The sequence below is a fragment of the Balaenoptera physalus genome, assembly GCF_965194825.1.
Source record: "Balaenoptera physalus genome assembly, chromosome: 2".
Taxonomy (NCBI): Eukaryota; Metazoa; Chordata; class Mammalia; order Artiodactyla; family Balaenopteridae; genus Balaenoptera; species Balaenoptera physalus.
In genome coordinates, this window is record NC_138883.1 from 32,849,317 (window position 1) to 32,870,237 (window position 20,921).

General features: G+C 36.6%; 1 protein-coding gene across 4 annotated transcripts in view; it reads right to left on the reverse strand.

The window, feature by feature from the left end:
- The window catches only part of SLC39A9 (solute carrier family 39 member 9), a 50,592-nt gene that overhangs the window by 12,770 nt on the left and 16,901 nt on the right, over positions 1 to 20,921 (reverse strand). For 3 of the 4 annotated variants that reach the window (XM_082451858.1, XM_082451857.1, XM_082451856.1), the window contains 2 exons: positions 16,799 to 16,907; positions 3,223 to 3,417 (listed from right to left, as the gene is read on the reverse strand). In XM_082451858.1, the coding sequence (XP_082307984.1) occupies positions 3,223 to 3,417; positions 16,799 to 16,907 (304 nt within the window). Of the gene's footprint in view, positions 1 to 3,222; positions 3,418 to 14,477; positions 14,499 to 16,798; positions 16,908 to 20,921 lie in introns of all 4 variants that reach the window. The other variant, XM_082451855.1, reaches the window with a different exon arrangement.

The following is a 20,921-nucleotide window of genomic DNA, read 5'->3' on the forward strand; positions in this document are numbered from 1 at the left end:
GGAGCCGATTCATCAGAACAGATTCCTAGAAGTGGGATTTTGGGGTTGAAGGGTAAATTCTCCACTACAGGGGCTGTACCACTAGGCACACCCACAGCAATAGATGAGAGTGTCTGTTTCATCACAGCTTTGCCAACAGAGTATACTGTCAACGTTTTGAATTTTTGCCTATCTGACAGGTGAGAAATGGCTTCTCAGTGGAATTTTGATTTGCAGTCTTCTTATTTTAAGTGCAAGGAACATCTTTTCATATGTTTAAAGACCATTTTTATATCTTTTTATGAACTATTTGTTCATGTCTTTTGTCTGCTTTTCTACAGATTTTTTTGGTAGACCAGGGACTGTTAACCTGGGGTCTAATAGGAGAACACAGGGAGAATGCAGGGGGTGTCTGTGACCTTAACTTAAAAAAAAAATGTATTTTTACTTGTACTAACCTCTAACTGAACTTTAGCATTTCCTTTAATTATAAATATAGACAATAAACCACAAGTAACAGTAGCACTACCTTTACCAATAGAAATCAGATAATTTCATATTATTTTATAGTTATAAGATATCATATTATCACTTTCACTCATCACTACTTTATTTATTTATTATTTTTTTTTTATAGATACAGATTTCACTATATTTAAAACTCAGTACTTGGTAAGGCCCTTACAATGTCCTTTACGCTGCAAACTATATAAAGGAAAATTTTAACTGCATAAATGAGTTTAACGTATTGATGCTGTAGAACAAAATAAAGTAAACTTAAACATTTATCAGTCTCTTTCATCACTACTTTAAATTAAGGGCTTACACCATCAACAGACGAATCGATAAAGAAGTTGTGGTACATATATACAATGGAATATTACTCAGCCATAAAAAGGAACGAAATTGAGTCATTTGTTGAGAAGTGGATGGATCTAGAGACTGTCATACAGAGTGAAGTAAGTCAGAAAGAGAAAAACAAATATCGTATATTAATGCATGTATGTGGAACCTAGAAAAATGGTACAGATGAGTCAGTTTGCAGGGCAGAAGTTGAGACACAGATGTAGAGAATGGACATATGGACACCAAGGGGGGAAAACTGCGGTGGGGTGGGGATGGTGGTGTGCTGAATTGGGCGATTGGGATTGACATGTATACACTGATGTGTATAAAATTAATGCCTAATAAGAACCTGCAGTATAAAACAACAAACAAAACAACTAATACTAAACTTTCATTGGGTTATTTGTATGGAAATATGTTAATATAAATGTTTCAGACATTACATGAAATTTCTAAAAATCTTATATTTGTATTTGTATGGAAATATGTATGGAAATATGTTAATATAAATGTTTCAGACATTACATGAAATTTCTAAAAATCTTATATGTTCTGTTATAATGTTATAAGTAATAATCCTAGTTATTACTTTAAAATGTATATCTCAGAAATAACTAATTTTCTTGTCAACTGCATTATTATGAACTTTCATCAAATCTTTAACAGTGGTCATTTTTAAGTCTTTTGTCATTTACAGACAGTTCTGGGTGTACTCTGATGCTTTTGCAAATATGTTCCTAAAAAAGGCTTTCATCTTCAAGAAATTCATGGAAAAGACTCTGACAAGTACAGGTTTCTGGTAACTGACTGTACTGCTGAACTGAATGAATAAGCATTTGCAGAACTCTGATGAAAAACTGATGAACTCATAAAAGTGCTAACAAAAGATCAAGATGAAAAAAAAATTAATTACATGGGACTCAGTGAACTGATGAGGATGAGTATAATTTTTGTGACTTTCTGTCTGAATTAAAAAAAAAATCCCACAAGGACGCAGAGGCAAAGAATATACAAATCAATTTTCACTGCAAAGTAAAGGAGCTGTTACAGTGGAGGATTACTGGACTGAATGTCAATATTATGACATAGTATGAGTGTGTTTCATGTTTGGTAATTGCAATCATTGTTGCTTTTGTTGTGGTCATCCATGTACAATGCTTGGTGTCAGTCTACTTATCTCTTGTAAAAATAAAATACAGTGTGTGTGTGTGAAAAAAAATAAAAAATAAAAAATAAATTAAGGGCTTACAGAAGTGCTGCCACGTTGCATGATTGAAGTCTTCCTGTTTGTAGATGCTCATGTGACAGAGCTGGGCAACTAACAGGCAACTCTACACCTAACAGTCATCAGCCACAAAACAGTACAAGTCGTGGGATCTCTTGCTGGTGACCAAGATATCTATGCTGCTTTCTAGCAGTTCCTATCTGCAAAATTCTCTGTCAATGTATTTGAAAAGAAATATCTGTAAACCCTTATGTCCATTATAACCCTTTCAAATGTATTTATATCAAAAAAGTTTATATCACGATGGCATCAAAGTTGTATCATGGATCAGAGTCCTTTTTTATTTAATATAAACCATATCAAAGATATTGATCTAACCGAAGATGAATTCATTGATCTCAAGACAAAAAAGTTACTATGACTGGAATTAACTTTAAAAGTCTTGGAGAATTCTAGTTGTCCTTGAAAGAAGCTTATCTTTCCCTGGAAAGCAAGCTACAAATGTGTTCAAGTATATTTGTAATAAAATATCTTTGTGAATCAGGCTCTTCTACACTAGTAACCATCAAAACAAAAAGCCAAATCAACTGGATGTTCAACTTGACACTCTGTTGCCTTGTTAAAGCCCATCTCAGAATTTAATGTTCTTAGTCAAGCTACTCAACAATAGCTGTTATACTGATGTCCTAAACAATTAAATTTAACTCTAACTTGCTTATGATTTAAATATATTATCTCATTATTTAATGCGCTGATAAAGAAGACATACTTTACTATATCACAAATTTGTTTTAATGTTTTAGTAACTGTATTAAATTGATTTTCTCTGTAATCCTATACTGTGCTTTATGCATTTTAAAACATTATTCCAATAAAAGGTCCACAGGCTTTAGACTGCTGAAAGGCTCCATGGCACTAAAAGGGTTAAGAACTTCTGCCCTAGACCTCCATCAAATGAGCTTTAAAATAACCAGGGTAATAATCCAATAAACACTCCCTTGTGCCAAATGGCACAACCCACTAGCTTTCTCAAATGAATGAAATGTTCACCAGAACCTGAGAAAGTTTTAGCACTAAATAAGACCACTGATACATATTGAATTATTCAATCATTTGTGATCACCTAAAATGCAAATGTTTTGCACTGCCCAGAAAACCCTGGAGCTACTTACCATCAGTAGAATGCACATGGGAGCTGCCAATCTGGTCCACCAGCAACATGAAAACAAAGCCCAGTACGAGGGAAACACCGATGTAGGCATGCAGCTGTGTGTGGTCATGGCTGTGCTCATGTTCATGGGCAACCGGTATTTCTGCTTTGTCTGATGCAATCACATTCTGTGTTTGACTCGCTTGGTGGTGTTTCCCTAGAGCAGAATGAACCGTAAAGAGAAAATGTGTTTTCCCCCTCAAAACATCTTCATGTAGAAGCTTCCATTCTTTTGTATTTCAAGCTCTACAGATTTTACTGCAAAGACATTCACTTCCTATATTATAATCTAGCCAATCATAAACTCCCTTAACTTAAAGTTCATGATGAAAAAATTCCCAAGGGTCCTCTGCTTTTGGCATGCAGAGCTTTTAACTGCCTATTATTCCCAAAACCTAGGAAGTGGAAGCAAATCACCAAGCAAGAAAGCAGTCATTCCCAAGGGATATCATCCCCAAATCTTCCTTTCAGGCTAGAGAAATTCACACCAATCTCACCAGAAACCACAGTAAGGTTTATTTTGATGAAAATAGGCAAATGAAGAACAGTAACAGTGAAAATAATTACAATCAAATTTATCTAGTTTTACACTTAGGTTGATATAAAAATTGCAAATAAAGGGCAAACTGAGTATAAAACACTTTTGGCTTTAAAAATCTCAGGGGACAATCACTAATTAGAAACCAAAAGGGCAGAGCAGTTTAAAAGAGACATTTCCTTCTAGAAAGACGATTGTTCTAGAAATATGATTGTTGGGATACTCTGAATTACAGTAAATGACACCTGGCTAAGTAATACTGCTAGTTTATTATACTCACGTATTTGACACTCAAAACATAAACACTTCAAGGCCAGAATCCTGATCTTTGCTGTGTTTCACAAATACAGGCTAACATACTAAACACATTTATTGTTTATAATTAGATTAAGCATTTTAATCTTTGACCAAAGAAATTACATAAGTCTGTTGCAGTATTTTAGAGCCTGCCTTAATTCTTTAAAAGTCATTTTTGAGAAGCACAAAGCACATACCATCTTAAGATAATAAAAACTCATGTATTTTTCTAATTCTTGAAAGATTTTTTGTTTGTTTACACAGCTTTTTTTTTAACCTTTTTAAAAAATGTGGTAAAATACACATTACATAAAATTTACTTACCATTTTAACCACTTTTAAGCATACAATTCTGTGGCTTTAAGTACACTCACATCATTGTACAACCATCATCCATCTCTAAAACTTTTTCATCTTCCCAAAGTAATTTTTTAATCTTAAGATTTTTTTCCCTAATAGTGATTTCATTTACTTGTTTTAAAATGTCTAAATCTCTCTCTTTTTTTTTTTTTAAATCAACTTTATTGAGGTATAACTCACAAATGTAAAAACTCTAGCAACTACCACCAAGGTCAAGATATGGAACAGTACTTTAAAATATCAGAAAAGTTCTCTTGTGCGTCCCTGGAGTCAATATGTCACTCTTGGTCCCAGGCAGGCACTGAAGAGATTTTTGTCCCCAGAGTTTTCCCTGATCTAGGATTTCATATAAATGGAATTATGCAATATATACTCTTTTGCATAAGGATTCTTTTGTTCAGCATAACATTTTGAGATTTATCTAAGCTTTGCACGTATCAGTAGTTTGGTCCTCTTTTTTGTTGAGTAGTGTTCCATTGTATGGACATATCATAACTTGTTTATCCATTCAGCTGTTGATAGACATTTAGGTAATTTCCAATTTTGGTCCATTATAAATAAAGCTGCTATGAGCATTCAGGTACAAGTCTTTCTGTGGATACACATTTTCTTTTCCCTTGGGTAAATACCTAGGATCAGAACTGATGGGTGTATGTATGTTTAACGTTATAAAAAAAAACTGTCAAACTGTTCTCCGAAGTGGTTGTACCATTTTACATATCCAACAGCAACGTCTGAGAGTACTAGTTGCTCCATTCCATTGTCAACATTTGATATTGTGAGGCTTTAAATTTTTAACCATTTTTACATAGGTGATCCTGTCATCTGCAAACAGATAGTTCTACTTCTTGCCAATCTTTATGCCTTTTCTTTCTTTTTCTGGCCTTACTGCAGACTAGCATCTGGCCAAGACCCCAAGTACAATGAATGTTAAGTACAAGTGGTTGAGAGGAGACAGCCATGTTTTGTTCCCAGTGTTAGGCATCTTATCTGTAGGTTTTTCAAATACACCCTTCCTTTCAGCAAGGAAGTTCTTTCCTAGTTTGCTGAGAATTTTTTTTTTTTTATATAAATAGGAGTTTAATTTTGTCAAATGTTTATGCTTTTCTCTACCTGTTAAGGATGATCAAATGGTTTTTCTACTTTATTCGATTAAGATAATAAATTAAAATGGTTTTTGGATATTAATCCAACCCCTGATTTGCATTCCTAGGATAGACTCCAATTGGTCAAAATGTATTACCCTGTCTATATATTGCTGGATTCAATTTGCTAATATTTGGTAAAGCACTGTGCCATCAACATTCATGAGGGATATCTGTCTGCAACATTTTTTCTTGTAACGTCTCTGTTTGAGTTACACTGGCATCTTAAAATGACACGGAGTGCTCCTCCAAGAGACAGGCAGAAAAAAACTTCCTCCAGCCCCCAAATTTCCATTTTATTAATTTAAACAAGTTCTACGAGTATCAGCAGTTAATGTTAATGGTGCTAATGTTAAGCAGTTTTTGAAATTGTTGACATGAGACTTATGACAATGTTTTTTAAACTTTTAAGGACATGATCCCTAGTAAAAAATAAATTTTACATCATGATCTAGTAAACATACACATAGATGAAAAACTAAATAAAAAGTTGCAAAAAATAATACTTAGCCTTACAATGGTTACAATGCACTATTCTATTTCTTCATCTGTCTTGTCCCTCCTTTGTGCTCTTCTTAAATGCCAGTCACAAGTCCAACTTACTAAATTTATTTCAAGATCCAGAGTTGCTACCTTCAGTTTGGAAGCACTGCTGGAGGTAAAGAGAGACTTTCAGAGGAAGAAATGGATGATTTTGGAATAAAAGGTATTTCCTGGAAATCAGAAGCCTACGCTGCAGTGATCAATTAAAGAGGACTGAACGCTAGACAGGTCTAGGAGGAAAAGGTGGGCAGACAGAATGTGCCTACCCTGTCCTTCATGCAAGCAAAATTATTGTTAGCAGTAAGGATTTTAAGCCAGAGAACTTACTGAAAGCTCAGAGATGAAAAATAATTAAGTTTATGAGAGAAGCAGTCTAAGAATTTTGATCAGTAGTGTTGGACAATTAAAATGTAGCCTCATGGTAAAAGGAGGATGTTCAGTTTGTGAAAAATCATTGAGCTATATACTCCCAATATGTGTACTTTCTTGTGTGTATGACATATACTTTTTTGTATGCAATATTTCAATAAAAAATTAATAAACTCAAAATGCAGTACCCTGATGACCAATACTGAGATGGCAGAACTCGTTACTTTTCAAGTAGGTCTCTGTGCACTGGGAGAATAGCTTAGCATGGCCTCAAGAATGTAAAATAAATAAACGAAGTAAAACACTTGACTTTCTCTAAAGACAAGGCAATTTTTGGTATGCTTCTGTTTTAATATACAAAACCAATTCTTCATATTTACAGATGTAAAGAAACTACACATGTGAAGTCAGTCATAGAATTTTGGTAACTACAATTTTCAACACTATTTAGAAAGATGCTATTGGAAAGGATGTGAATGATTATCTTTTCATAAGGTACCCACTAAATATTTAACAAAATGGGCTCCTGTCTCTGCCTTTGCTTAGACTCTGCAGGAGTTAATGAATCCATGGGCCTTCCATGCTGCTTCTCCTGGATAACACCTTGTCTTTCAAGACTCACCTCATAAGTCCCTTCCTCCCTGAGATTTTCTGTGTCCTCCTCTAGTCACGTATACACAGCACAGTAGTACGTGTCTACCACAGGTTTTATATCACTATACCATAATTCAGACAGCAGCAAACTGCAGGACAAAGGCTCATGCCTAGCTTTGTAAATAAAATTTGCACTGGAACATAGCCATGCTCATTTGTTCATGGATTGTCTGTGGTTGCTTTCATGCTATGACAGCAGAGCTGAGTAACTGCAACAGAAACCATATGGCCCACAAAGCCTAAAATCTTTACTATCTGGCGCTTTACAGAAAAAGTTTGCCAGCCCCTGCTGTCACTGACTGTTAATTTATTCATTTTCCATCGGCTGTGAATTCTTGAAGGCAGGGGCTATCTTGTATATCTATGAATGGATAACAATCGATATAAGGCCATAAATTGAGTAGATACTCAACAAATTGATGTTGAAGGCAAAAAAATGGCCTTCACTTCTGTATTTTTTTTATGTGGCATTTCATCTCAAAAGTTATGCAATTAATTGCTTCCTAAGCAAAAAGATTTTTTTAAATGGAAATAAAATACAATCTTTTAGTTGTATGTTTTAAGATAATTATGCACATGCTTCTTTATAAATCCAGACTTAATAGGTAACAGATGTACATGCTAAATTAGGTGAAAGGTTATGCTAAAGCGAGCTTAAGTACAAAGGTGGGTTAACACCTTATTAAAGGGTGTTAGTCATACTATTATTTGTGAACAGTTGCATAATAATTTTTAAAGATAATTACTTTTGGGGTGTCCATAGTTCTGAAACTAAATGTCAAGCCTAATCACAACTTTCAAAGGGTGGCCAAAATTATTTCCCTTCATAAGGTATAACTATATAAGAATTTTTAAATTTAGATGAGTATAAGATCCTTCTATATCTTATCCTAACAATGCTTTCTTTCTCTAAATAATTTTGGAACTCTTGGTACAGCATTCAGAGTCAAGTTTATGAATCACAATAAAACTGTCATACTTTCTAGTATCACCAGCTTTTGATCTAAAATAATATTGAATAAACAGGTCACCTATCTTATCAAACAGATTGGCACTGAATAAGTTGTATATTTTTCTAAACCTAAACTACTTTCAAGGAAAATTCTGCTGCCACTGATGATTCTCATCTAAGTATGCTGCATACTCTGGAGGTAAATTAAAGAAAGAGTTTCGGGCTTCCCTGGTGGCGCAGTGGTTGAGAATCTGCCTGCCAATGCAGGGGACACGGGTTCGAGCCCTGGTCTGGGAAGATCCCACATGCCGCGGAGCAACTGGGCCCGTGAGCCACAATTACTGAGCCTGCGCATCTGGAGCCTGTGCTCCGCAACAAGAGAGGCCGCGACAGTGAGAGGCCCTCGCACCGCGATGAAGAGTGGCCCCCGCTCGCCGCAACTGGAGAAAGCCCTCGCACAGAAACGAAGACCCAACACAGCCATACATAAATAAATAAAATAAAATAAAAAATTTAAAAAAAAAAAAAAAAAAAAAAAAGAAAGAGTTTCAACATTTTTTGAGCATTCACTGATACAAGTACATAATTTCCTGACGTTCCCATTTTGAAGGCGTTAACACCTAATTTTGTGTAAAACTGTGGCAAATAAGTAAAATGTCAGCAACATTATTTTATATATATATATATATTCACATACATATATATATATGGCTTGAAATAAGTGTGCTGTTGATTGAAGCTTTCCATAAAAGATCTGAATACTTATACTTAAGTGGAATTTAACTTTATACAAAAACATGAAATATTTACTGGATTATATACAATGAATGGTAGGCATTATTGGTTTTATTTGCAAGCATTAGCCAAAACAAAACAAAAAAAACTTTTTAAAGTGAGTGATAATCCCATGATCTTATTAGTACATAAACAGATTAGTAATGGGATCCAGATATTCAGTATTAACACATCCGTCCTTCCTTCTACTCTAGGACATGAAACTCAACCTAGCAAAAACTGAGATCTCAAAACCCAGCTATTTACTATTTACAATAGCCAAGACATGGAAACAACCTACATGTCCATCAACAGATGAATGGATAAGAAGATGTAGTGTATATATACAATGGAATACTACTCAGCCATAAAAAAGAATGAAATAATGCCATTTGTAGCAACATGGATGACCTAGAGAGTATCATACTAAGTGAAGTGAGTCAGAAAGAGAAAGACAAATATCAATACCATATGATATCACTTACATGTGGAATCTAAAATATGACACAAATGAACTTATCTACGAAACAGAAACAGACTCACAGACATAGAGAACAGACTTGTGGTTGCCAAGGGGGAGTGGGGTGGGCAAGGGATGGATTGGGAGTTTGGGATTAGCAGATGCAAACTATTATATATAGAATGGATAAACAACAAGGTCCTACTGTATAGCACAGGGAATTATGTTCAATATTCCTGTAATAAACCATAATGGAAAAGAATATGAAAAAGAATGTATATATATGTATAACTGAATCACTTTGCCATACAGCAGAAATTAACATCACATTGTAAATCAACTATACTTCAAAAAACTAAAAATTTTTTAAAAACCAAGCTATTTAATTAAAATACATTATGTTGTGGACATGTGTTACTCATTCTCGAAAGAACTTTCAGGTTGTTATCATTGTGTCTGTTTTACTCAGGGCACTGGTTGGTAATTCATTAGCTGAGACATGTTCCACGTCACATTCCCCACTGCAAAGTATATAAACCCAGTATTATCATTGGATATTGCTCATCAGACATATATTTCTCATGCCACTAACAGAGTGTTCAGCAAATCATTATGGGCTTAATTCTTTCCCTAGATATTCATATAGGAATCCTTCCAGTAAGTTCCATCAGTATAGTATGTAGCCTTTCTATGACACAGATACATACGTTAAATTAAATATAATAGAGTCAATTTACCCTTTGAACAGATTTGTTGGAACTCCTTCAGATTAACATGTACAAAGGACAAAGCATTCTAAGAATCAAACCTTCAGGTAATTTGGTTTTTTTGTTGTTTTTTTTTTGAGGTGATCCCCAGTTTTGATTTTTATATTTTTGGCCTTTACTGGTTGTTTTAAATTTCTTAATTTCTACTCACACCTTATAACCTTCACAGATTTTTACTATATACTTTTCTTTTTCTGGCAAAGACAGACAGTTCTTTACACTTGACGTGTTTTCAGTAATAGGGTGGTGTAGCTTTTAATAATGATGCATTCTGTTTCTCATGTAAAACAGAAAACTGACCATAGTCAAATGTATAAAGCTGACGTTTTAAAGGGATGTTAGTGAATCTCTTATCAAAATACTACCTGTTTCTGAAAGACAAGAATCTCATTACAAGGTAGGAAACTTAGATTTCTTTAGCAGATAAACAGTGTTTTAGTAATGTGAAATTCCTTACAAAGTCCACCATGTAGCAGAGTGTCATTAAAAGTGTAGGCTTCACAGAAACTAACACACCATTGTAAAGCAATTATACTCCAATAAAGATGTTAAAAAAAAAAAAAAAGTGTAGTCTTCCGAGTAAGACAGCCTGTGTTCAAATCCTGGTGCTGACGCTTACTGGCTGAGTTCCTTGGGCAAATTATTTAACCTCTTTGTGGCTCAAAAGCCTCATCTACAAAATAGTATCCACCTCAGAGGGTTGCTGTGATGATCAGGCAATATATTCACACAAAACCTTGTATGTGGTTAAGTGCTCACTGAATATTTAGGAACACAGTTGCACATTTAATGGAATTAATTTGGGAGATTTATTTTTAAACATCTTATATGAAATAGTTGGCCTGATTATCTGGTCAGATACAATACTGAACAATAAAACAATGCTGGGGGGGAAGGGAGAGGAAGGGGCAGGGAAAAAGCAGAGACTAGACACTTTAGCAGACAGAATAAGAGGTAGATGAGATAGGTTGTATTAGTCCAGGATCATCCATGGTTCAGAATCCTGAAAGTAAAGTATAACAAGAGCCTTAAAGAGCTCCATTTTTATTAATGAATGATAGGATAAAAGTTAATTAAATATAATAGCAGATTTAACCCTCTACTTTAAATGTAGAGCAAAATGACAGAGAAAGCCATAAAATGATAACTGTATCTCTCTAAAGAATCTGACACATGGCATTCTTGGAGAAATAAGTGGGATAATCTATACTGAACCATTTCTGACCACAACAGTTTCTGACCACATCACATTTATATTTAGGTCTTTGACCAACAGTCTGCCTTCCTAAACATATCAATTCTCATGTTCCAAAGAATTATGGTGGTTTCAAACATTAGCTCCACAGTAAACAAGCACTGCAGTACTCAATAAACTATGTTCTCAAAACTTCTGTTTCTATAGAAAGATGGTTTTCTCACATGAACGCTGATAATCATCTAAGGCCAGTGATTTTAGAGCTATAAATACAGAAGAGTATGTGAGAGGCTCCTTTTTACATTAATTCGTATTTAATAATGCTTATTAAAGTGTCAGAGCACTTAGTTAACGTGGTACACTGAGCTCTGAAAAAATATGTTAATTATCATAATTATAAGGTTCACAGAAGAACTAAACCACAGGCTGTAGTTACATGTAAATAAACTCCTTTTTCAAAGTTTGGAGAAAAGTTGGTTTGATGTACAATAAAGAAAGAGTGGAAAAGGGTGGAGGGAGAAAAAGATAAAGTAGCAGAAACTAAAGTGATGTGACTTATCAGTATAGAGAGAGATGAGGAAAATTTGGAGATAGCTTAGTTTAAAACTAACATCATGGTCGAGCTACCTCAAAATTTAATAACGTGGAATATTAACATTTTACTTTTTAAAAAGAATGATGGGGACTTCTGGTGCTGGCCAAGGTGGAGTAAACCCACTATAGTCTCAACCACACACTGATTACGCAAAAACTCTGGACAAAACACACAAAATACAACTACTTGAAGACTATAAAGAGTAAACAATAGCAAGAGGAGAGAGGGCAGCAAAAACTTCAAAAGAAACCCTGTCCTTCTAGCAGAGACCAGGAAGAGGGACTGCTGAGAGGTGTTGGTGTGGAGGGAAGCCCTCCCCTTTTTTTCCTTTTACCCTCCCTCTCTTTTCTTTCCCAGCCCTGCCTTGAAGGCAGCCCCAGCTGCAGAACTTCATGGCAGTAACAACAGCAGTTAAAACCCCAAGAAATACACCATCTTTCTGGCCACAGTATCTAGGAAAAGGGCTCCAGTGGTCTGAAGAGTATGGGGGGAAAATAGGTTATTCTGTTCTCTCTTTTCTCCTGCCACTTTGCCCTGACAGCAGCTCAAGTTACATGGAGCTTATCAAATTTCTAAATACTAGAGTATCAGAAATTGACATTTTTTTTTTTTTAAACTTTGGGTTTATTTATTTTATTTATTTATTTATTTATGGCTGTGTTGGGTCTTCGTTTCTGTGCGAGGGCTTTCTCTAGTTGCGGCAAGTGGGGGCCACTCTTCATCGCGGTGTGCGGGCCTCTCACTATCGTGGCCTCTCTTGTTGCGGAGCACAGGCTCCAGATGCGCAGGCTCAGTAATTGTGGCTCACGGGCCTAGTTGCTCCGCGGCATGTGGGATCTTCCCAGACCAGGGCTCGAACCCGTGTCCCCTGCATTGGCAGGCAGATTCTCAACCACTGCGCCACCAGGGAAGCCCCAGAAATTGACATTTTTAAAGTAACATTTACAACTGCACAAAAATATGAAATATTTAGGTATAAATCTAACAAAATATTTGCAGATCTGTATGCTAAAAACTACAATACTGATGAAAGAAATCAAAGAAGACCTAAATAAATGGAGAGGTATATTGTGTTCATGGATTGGAAGGCACAATATTCTTAAGATGTCAATTCTCCCCAAATTAATCTATAGATTCAATTCGATATCAATCAGGATCCCAGCATGATTTTTTTTGTAGATACTGACAAGCTGACTCTAAATTTTTATAGAAAGGCAAAGGAACTAGTTTAACCAAAATAATTTTGAAAAATAAGAACAAAGTTAGAAAGACTTCACAATCTAATTTCAAAATCTGCTATAAAGATATAGTCATCAAGACAAATGTAGTGTTGGCAAAGGATAGACAAATAGATTAATGGAACAGAACAGAGAATCCAGAAATAGACCAACACAAACATGGTCAATTGATTTTTGACAAAGGTGCAAAGACAATTCAATAGAGATAGTCTTTTCAACAAACGGTGCTGGAACTATTGGACATCCATCCATATGCAAAAAATGAAGGACTTCCCTGGTGGTGCAGTAGTTAAGAATCCGCCTGCCAATTCAGGGGACACGGGTTCGAGCCCTGGCCCAGGAAGATCCCACATGCAGCAGAGCAACTAAGCCCGTGCACCACAACTACTGAGCCTGTGCACTCTAGAGCTCACGAGCCACAACTACTGAAGCCCGCGTGCCTAGAGCCCGTGCTCCTCAACAAGAGAAGCCACCGCGATGAGAAGCCCGTGCACCACAACAGAGTAGACCCCGCTCACGCAACTAGAGAAAGCCCGCATGCAGCAACAAAGACCCAATGCAGCCAAAAATAAAAAATATAAATAAATAAATTTATTTTTTTAAAAATGAACCTTTACATTGTGTTCAAAATGAACTCAAAATGGATCACAGACCTAAGTATAAAACCTAAAATTATAAAACTTCTAGAGGAAAACAAAAGAGAAAATCTTTGTGAACTTGGGTTTAGCAAAAGGTTTTCAAACATGGCACCAAAAGCACAATTCATGAAAGAAAGAACTGATAAATTCACTTCATCAAAATTAAAAACTACTCTGTGAAAGATACTGTTAAGAGAATGAAGCCACAGACTAGGAGAAAATATTTGCAAATCACATATCTCAGTAAAGGACTTGTATCCAGAATACACGAAGAACTCTCCAAACTCAATAATAAGAAAACTCAATTTAAAATATGGACAAATGATTGGATACCATCAAAGAAGACACAGCAATGGCAATCAAGCACATGAAAAGATGTTCAACGTCATTTGCCATTAGGAAATTGCAAATTAAAACCACATTGAGATACCACTCTCCACCTAATAGAGTGACTAATGAAAAGATGTTCAACGTCATTTGCCATTAGGAAATTGCAAATCAAAACCACATTGAGATACCACTACCCACCTATTAGAGTGACTAAAATAAAAAACTAAAACAAAATAGACAACATCAAGTGTTGGGAAGGGAATCAACTGGAACTCTCACACATTACTGAGGGGAATACAAAATGGTACCGGCACTTTGGAAACAAGTTTGGCAATTTCTTATGAAGGTAAACACACACTTACCATATAACCCAGCAATTCCACCTGTCAAAAGAAATAAAAATTCATGTTCGCACAAAGAGCTGTACACAAATGTTTATAGTTACTTTACTGATAATCACCAACACTGGAAACAACCCATATGTCTTTCAACTGGTGGAGGAATAAACAAACTATGGTTCATCCAAACAATGGTTCATCCAAACAATGGCACACTACTCAGAAATAAAAAGGTACAAACCATTGGTACACAGAACAACATGATGACTCTCAACCTCATTATGCTACTGAAAGAAGTCAGATCCAAAGGCTACAAGATTACGTGTATATGACATTCAGAAAAGGCAAAACTATAGAGAGAGAGAAGAGATCAGAGGTTGCCCCAGGTTGGGGGAAAGGTTTGACTACAAAAGGGGATGAGGGTGACGGGACTGTTCTGCATTTTGACTTTATGCATTTGGCAAAATGCAGTCATTCACGCCAAAAAGAGTGAATGTAAAATATATAAATGAAAATAATTTTTAAAGTTTTTTTTTTTTTCTGTTTTTTGGCAAGGCTGGGCGGCTTGTGGGATCTTAGTTCCCCGACCAGGGATCAAACCCACACCCCCTGCAGTGAAAGCACGGAGTCTTAACCACTGGACCGCCAGGGAAGTCCCTTAAAAGATTTTTTTAATGATGGCTTAGGGCAGGAGAATAATCTATGGTGAAAAGGTTAAAGAGACCAGAATGCTTATTTTTGAAAAAACAGGTTTATACAGCACATTCATTTTCAAATGAATCCACAAAATTATTTTAGGACAAAACCAGGAAAACTATTAAAATAAAGGAAAGCAACCCAACACATAGTAGCTACATTTAACATTAAAACTATACCTGAAATATGGTATGTAAATTATCTCATAAAACTGTTATTAAAAAACAAACAAACAAAAACTAAACCTGAAGCAGTCCTTTCCTCTACCCCAGTGTTTCCCAAACTTGTCTAATAAGAATCATTTGACAACTTGTTAAAATTAGACATTCCCAGGTCCCTTCCCTGGAAATTCTGATTCAGTAGTCTAGGTTGGGGGCCAGGAAACTACATTTTTAAAATGCACCCCTCCCTCAAGGAACTTTTATTATCAGACAAGTTTAGGAAATAACTGCCACCCATAATTCTTAGCACAAAGACAAGCAAAACAAATTTTAATTGTCTATTTAATCATAGTCTGAATGTTTCCTAGGATATCAGGATAGTAATGATCACATCCAGAAAAACTCAAGATGATCCACTAGAATATGAAAGGACTTTAAATCTCATATTCCAAAATTTTCTATTTAAGGAGCATGTTTTATAATGTATAGAGTAAATCAGTACAATAGCACATGTATATCTTTTTTCCCAATAGAATATACGATCAAAAAAGGGTGAAAACCACTGCTCTAAGGCTCCTGATTTATTATTTTTTTCCCCTAAGGCTGACCAATCCTCAGCTTCTGTCCTGTTTTGCAATGAAACCTCCACAATCCTCACTCTTTACCATTATGCCCATATTCATACCCTGGGCATAAGAGCATCATCAATCTGGATAAAAGACACAGTTCTTTTCCTCTACTGAGACCTGAAAGACTATTTATTATACCGTAACTAGTAAGAAATTTGGAAGGTGTTTACCTCTTTATACTATTCTTAAAGTCCAATAGACTCTTGGCATTTGAAGATTCAGTTCACCAATTTAACATTTGTGGTTTCAGTCCTTCACAGGTATCTGTGAAGTTTCATGACAAGTAGGAATCTGATTTTGCTGAATCACAAATTTGAATCAAGTATGCCTTCCAGCTGGTGTGAAGGACCAAATCATTTAGCAGATGAGTGAACCAAGTTGACACTGCTCAGCATTTTCTCTTATACAGCTATACTGTTCTCTGCTTGTCAGGAAAAGTCTCTTTAATTTTTTAGTTATCCTTTACTACAGAGGTCCTCACTACAAAGTTTACTATAAAGGGTCCTTGAATCCAAATGTGTTTATCTATATATTTTTTTCAATTAAAAAACACTAAAAATACAATCATTATCATGTAGGATCTTGGAAGTTTTTGCATGGACATTAAAAAATGACTGTCATACTTATAAAGCCCAGAATTCATGCATTATTGCAAATAAATCTTAAGTGGTATTCATGGATTGAGGCATTCAATCACAAACTGCTATTGATGTGTTTATTGTCAAAGACGTCAAAAGATATGTTTTGGCATATATTCTATGGCAAACATGAACCGTGTTCAGAAAAAAATAACACTAAGCTTCTGCTTTCAGCCCTCCACATCAATAACGTATCTCAAAGGCCTGTCTCTCTTTCTCACCCTCAAGAAAATCTTCATAAAGTGCATGTACTCCTTCAGGCACGATGACAGCAAGGGCAGTTCCACAGAGAAGGCCAGCACCCAAAACAGTCACCAGCTTTAGTCGCTCCTGGAAAGAAAACATAAGCTGTTGAAAAGATTGATGAATGAACAGGGTAAAGTTTCTGAAGTATCTGCAATGAAGGCTGTGAGCTGCTTATCTGTGAGGCCAAAATCTACAATGGCCACTGAACATGAAAAAGCGTCAGCTTCACGAATAATAATGCCAATTAAAACAAGGAGATGCCATTTTTAAGTTTACCAGATTGGCAATGATGTGGGAACACTTGTCTACTACCCACAATAGGGAGAAATGAGCATACTTGTCTAACACTGGAAGAAATGTGAATTGCTGCAACCTACCTGGACCCCAATTTGGCAATTTAGATTTAAAGCCTCAAAAATGTGAATTCTTTGATCCAGCGATTTCACTTCTAGAAATTTATCCTAAGAAAGAACTATGCGAAGATGACCACTGCACATAGTAAGAATGCAAACCTGAAAATAACCTAAATGTCCAAGAAAGGAGACTAGCTAATAAACTTTAATACTTCATCACAGTAGCACAAGACTCAGCAATTAAAAATTATGATACAGGTCTATTCATGGATATAGAAAGTCATGATGTACTGTTATGAGGAAAAAGCTGGTGGCCAACAATATGCATTGATAATCTCATAATTCTTTTGAAAAGGTATACATACAAGTAGAACAAGTATAAATTACCCATTAACAAATTTTTAACTTTACAGATTATAAACATAATGTGTAATATATAATTTACAACACATTTTAAAAATTTATTTATTATTATTTTTTTTTGCTGTGTTGGGTCTTGGTTGCTGCATGCAGGCTTTCTCTAGTTGCAGCCAGTGGGGGCTACTCTTTGTTGCAGTGCGCGGGCTTCTCACTGCGGTGGCTTCTCTTGTTGCAGAGCATGGGCTCTAGGCATGTGGGCTTCAGTAGTTGCAGCACGCGGGTTCAGTAGTTGTGGCACACAGGCTTAGTTGCTCCGTGGCATGTGGGATCTTCCCGGACCAGGGCTCGAACCCATATCCCTTGCATTGGCAGGCGGATTCTTAACCACTGTGCCACCAGGGAAGTCCCTACAACACATTTTAAATTTATCTGCAATGAACATGTATTACTCATACAATGAAAAAACGTATTCAGTTTAAATTTATTTTATTTATTTATTTATTTTATTTTTGGCTGCATTGGGTCTTCGTTGCTGCACACGGGCTTTCTCTATTTGCAGCGAGTGAGGGCTACTCTTCGTTGCGGTGCACATGCTTCTCATTGCAGTGGCTTCTCTTGTTGCAGAGCATGGGCTCTAGGCGCACGGGCTTCAGTAGTTGTGGCACACAGGCTCAGTAGTTGTGGCTCGCAGGCTCTAGAGCACAGGCTCAGTAGTTGTGGCGCACGGGCTTAGTTGCTCCACGGCATGTGGGATTTTCCCAGACCAGGGATCAAACCCGTGTCCCCTGCATTGGCAGGCGGATTGTTAACCACTGCACCACCAGTGAAGTCCCCATATTCAGTCTGATGCTAAAATGTCCTATAACTTTTTTAAAAACGCTTGACTCAGGTTGACATACTAGAGTTATAGATATTTAATGCATACAACTTTTTGTGTTTGGAAATAAGTATACATCTGTGAAACCATCATCACAATCAATGCCATAAATGATCTATGGTTTTAATCTACTTAATCCCAGTTTTTTCTTTTCACTCAGATTTCTTTAAGAGACAGTATCCTGACATACAAGATACAAAAGATTAAGTTTCAAAATTTCTTGAAGCGGTGATGTACCCTATATGGCTTCCTGAAGTCTTAGCAGTATGAAAAATGATCTTTAAAACTATAGGAGGGTGGACTTCCCTGGTGGCGCAGTGGTTGGGAATCTGCCTGCCAATGCAGGCGACACGGGTTCTAGCCCTGGTCCGGGAAGATCTCACATGCCATGGAGCAACTAAGCCCATGAGCCACAACTACTGAGGCCTGCGCACCTAGAGCCCCTGCTCCGCAACAAGAGAAGACACCGCAATGAGAAGTCCGCACACCACAACGAAGAGTACCCCCTGCTCTTCACAACTAGAGAAAGCTCGTGCGTAGCAACAAAGACCCAGTGCAGCCAAAAATAAAATTAAAAGAAAACAAACAAAAAAACCTACAAGAGGGCATTTATGTTGCTTAGGAAAAAGTTTTAATAATTTAATAGTATATCATGTACTTAACTTTTCTGTTTTAGTTCCTTTTATGAGGTTAGCAAAAGTAACAATGGTTGTATTAGTTGATATACTACTGAACTTGCAACTGTGAAGCTGTGGGAATATATATGTACAAGTACTGCCTCTATAGGAAAATGGGTTTTTAGCTGAAAGGCTGGTTGAAACATTACCCCCTCCTTGTTTGGGAACAAAGAAGGGATCTATACCTATTGTGTATCTATTGAAAATGGGGGAACTACAGTTGCAATGTCAGCACCAGCTAATACTTGCCCTATAGCAAGAGGGAAATCCCCTTAGCACCTAGGCCAGGTCACCCCTTCATACATTCAGGACAGCCATTAACTACTTATAAACTGAGAGTGTTCTGAATGTATCCAGTGGTTGGAGCACTGGCTTGGGAGGCAGAACCGACTCCATGTTCAAATTAGTTAACAAGTTAGCACCTCAACTCTTCTTATTTTTTAATTAATTAATTAATCAATTAATTTTTCGGCTGCGTTGGGTCTTCGTTGCTGTACGCAGGCTTTCTCTAGTTGCAGTGAGCAGGGACTACTCTTTGTTGCAGTGCGCGGGCTTCTCATTGTGGTGGCTTCTCCTGTTGGGGAGCACGGGCTCTAGGCGTGCAGGCTTCAGTAGTTGTGGCACGTGGGCTCAGTAGTTGTGGCTCGCTGGCTCTAGAGCGCAGGCTCAGTAGTTGTGGCGCACAGGCTTAGTTGCTCCGCGGCATGTGGGATCTCCCTGGACCAGGGCTTGCACCCGTGTCCTCTGCATTGACAGGCGGATTCTTAACCACTGCACCACCAGGGAAGTCCCTCAACTTTTCTTCTGTAAAATAATATTTCTACATGTCTTGTGAAGATAGAGGAGTCAATAGGAGAAAGTGGCCGAAGCATTTTGAAAAGATGACACCAGACAACTGGTGTTACTATTTTAATGCTCAATACTGAGCTATTCTGAGAGTCTTTGTCTTTTCCAAGTTACTAAACTCACCAAAGTACTGCTAGTCACAGCATTCATTTGAGACAAACTGTCAGAGCATGGAGAACACAAGATGGAAAAACAGCTCTATTCTGTGTAGAAGGTGACACGGTAATTAGTCTTTTCATCATTCTCTCTAAACAATTCATAAAAGTCACCTTTGTTTAAAAAAAATCATGAATGTCAAGTTTTACTGCTAAGGAAGGACAAAAATGAGGGAAAAACTGAACTGGACTGAGCATACCGTTTCATTTGAAGGCCTTGGTTTCAGAACTCCACTATTCAAACTAATGAATAAATTACTAGGAAAGAAGATTGTCCTGTCAGCATTTTGACTATGCTCTACTCTGGGAAATGGAAATGAAAGATACCCCAGATTTGCAAATTAAGGGAAGATGAGAAGAGAGGAAAGGGATGTATGTACCGAAAAGAGAAAGAGCTAATTGCCCTCAAGAATTACTTGGGTCATCAGTAACCCAAGTTACAACTGTAACCCAGTTACAGGTGTTACTCCCAAGAGCACTCCCCAGTACACTTCCTGCATGCAAATCTTCTCAGAGTCTGTTTTCTGGGGAACCCAACCTGAGACACTGACAAAGCGCTTGTATTTGAAATATAAAGAATGAATACAACTCAATGAGAGACAAAATTAAAATTAAAAAATAAAAACGGGTAAAACACTGAACAGGTACTTCACAAAAGATATATGAATGGCCAGGAAGCCCATGAAAAGGTGCTCAACATCATTTAAGCATCATGAAAGTGCAAATTTAAACTACAGTAAGATAGCTCTTCACACCCATTAGAACGGCTAAAATTAAAAAGACTGACAACACTAAATGATGGCAAGGATATAGAGCAACTGGAACTCTCA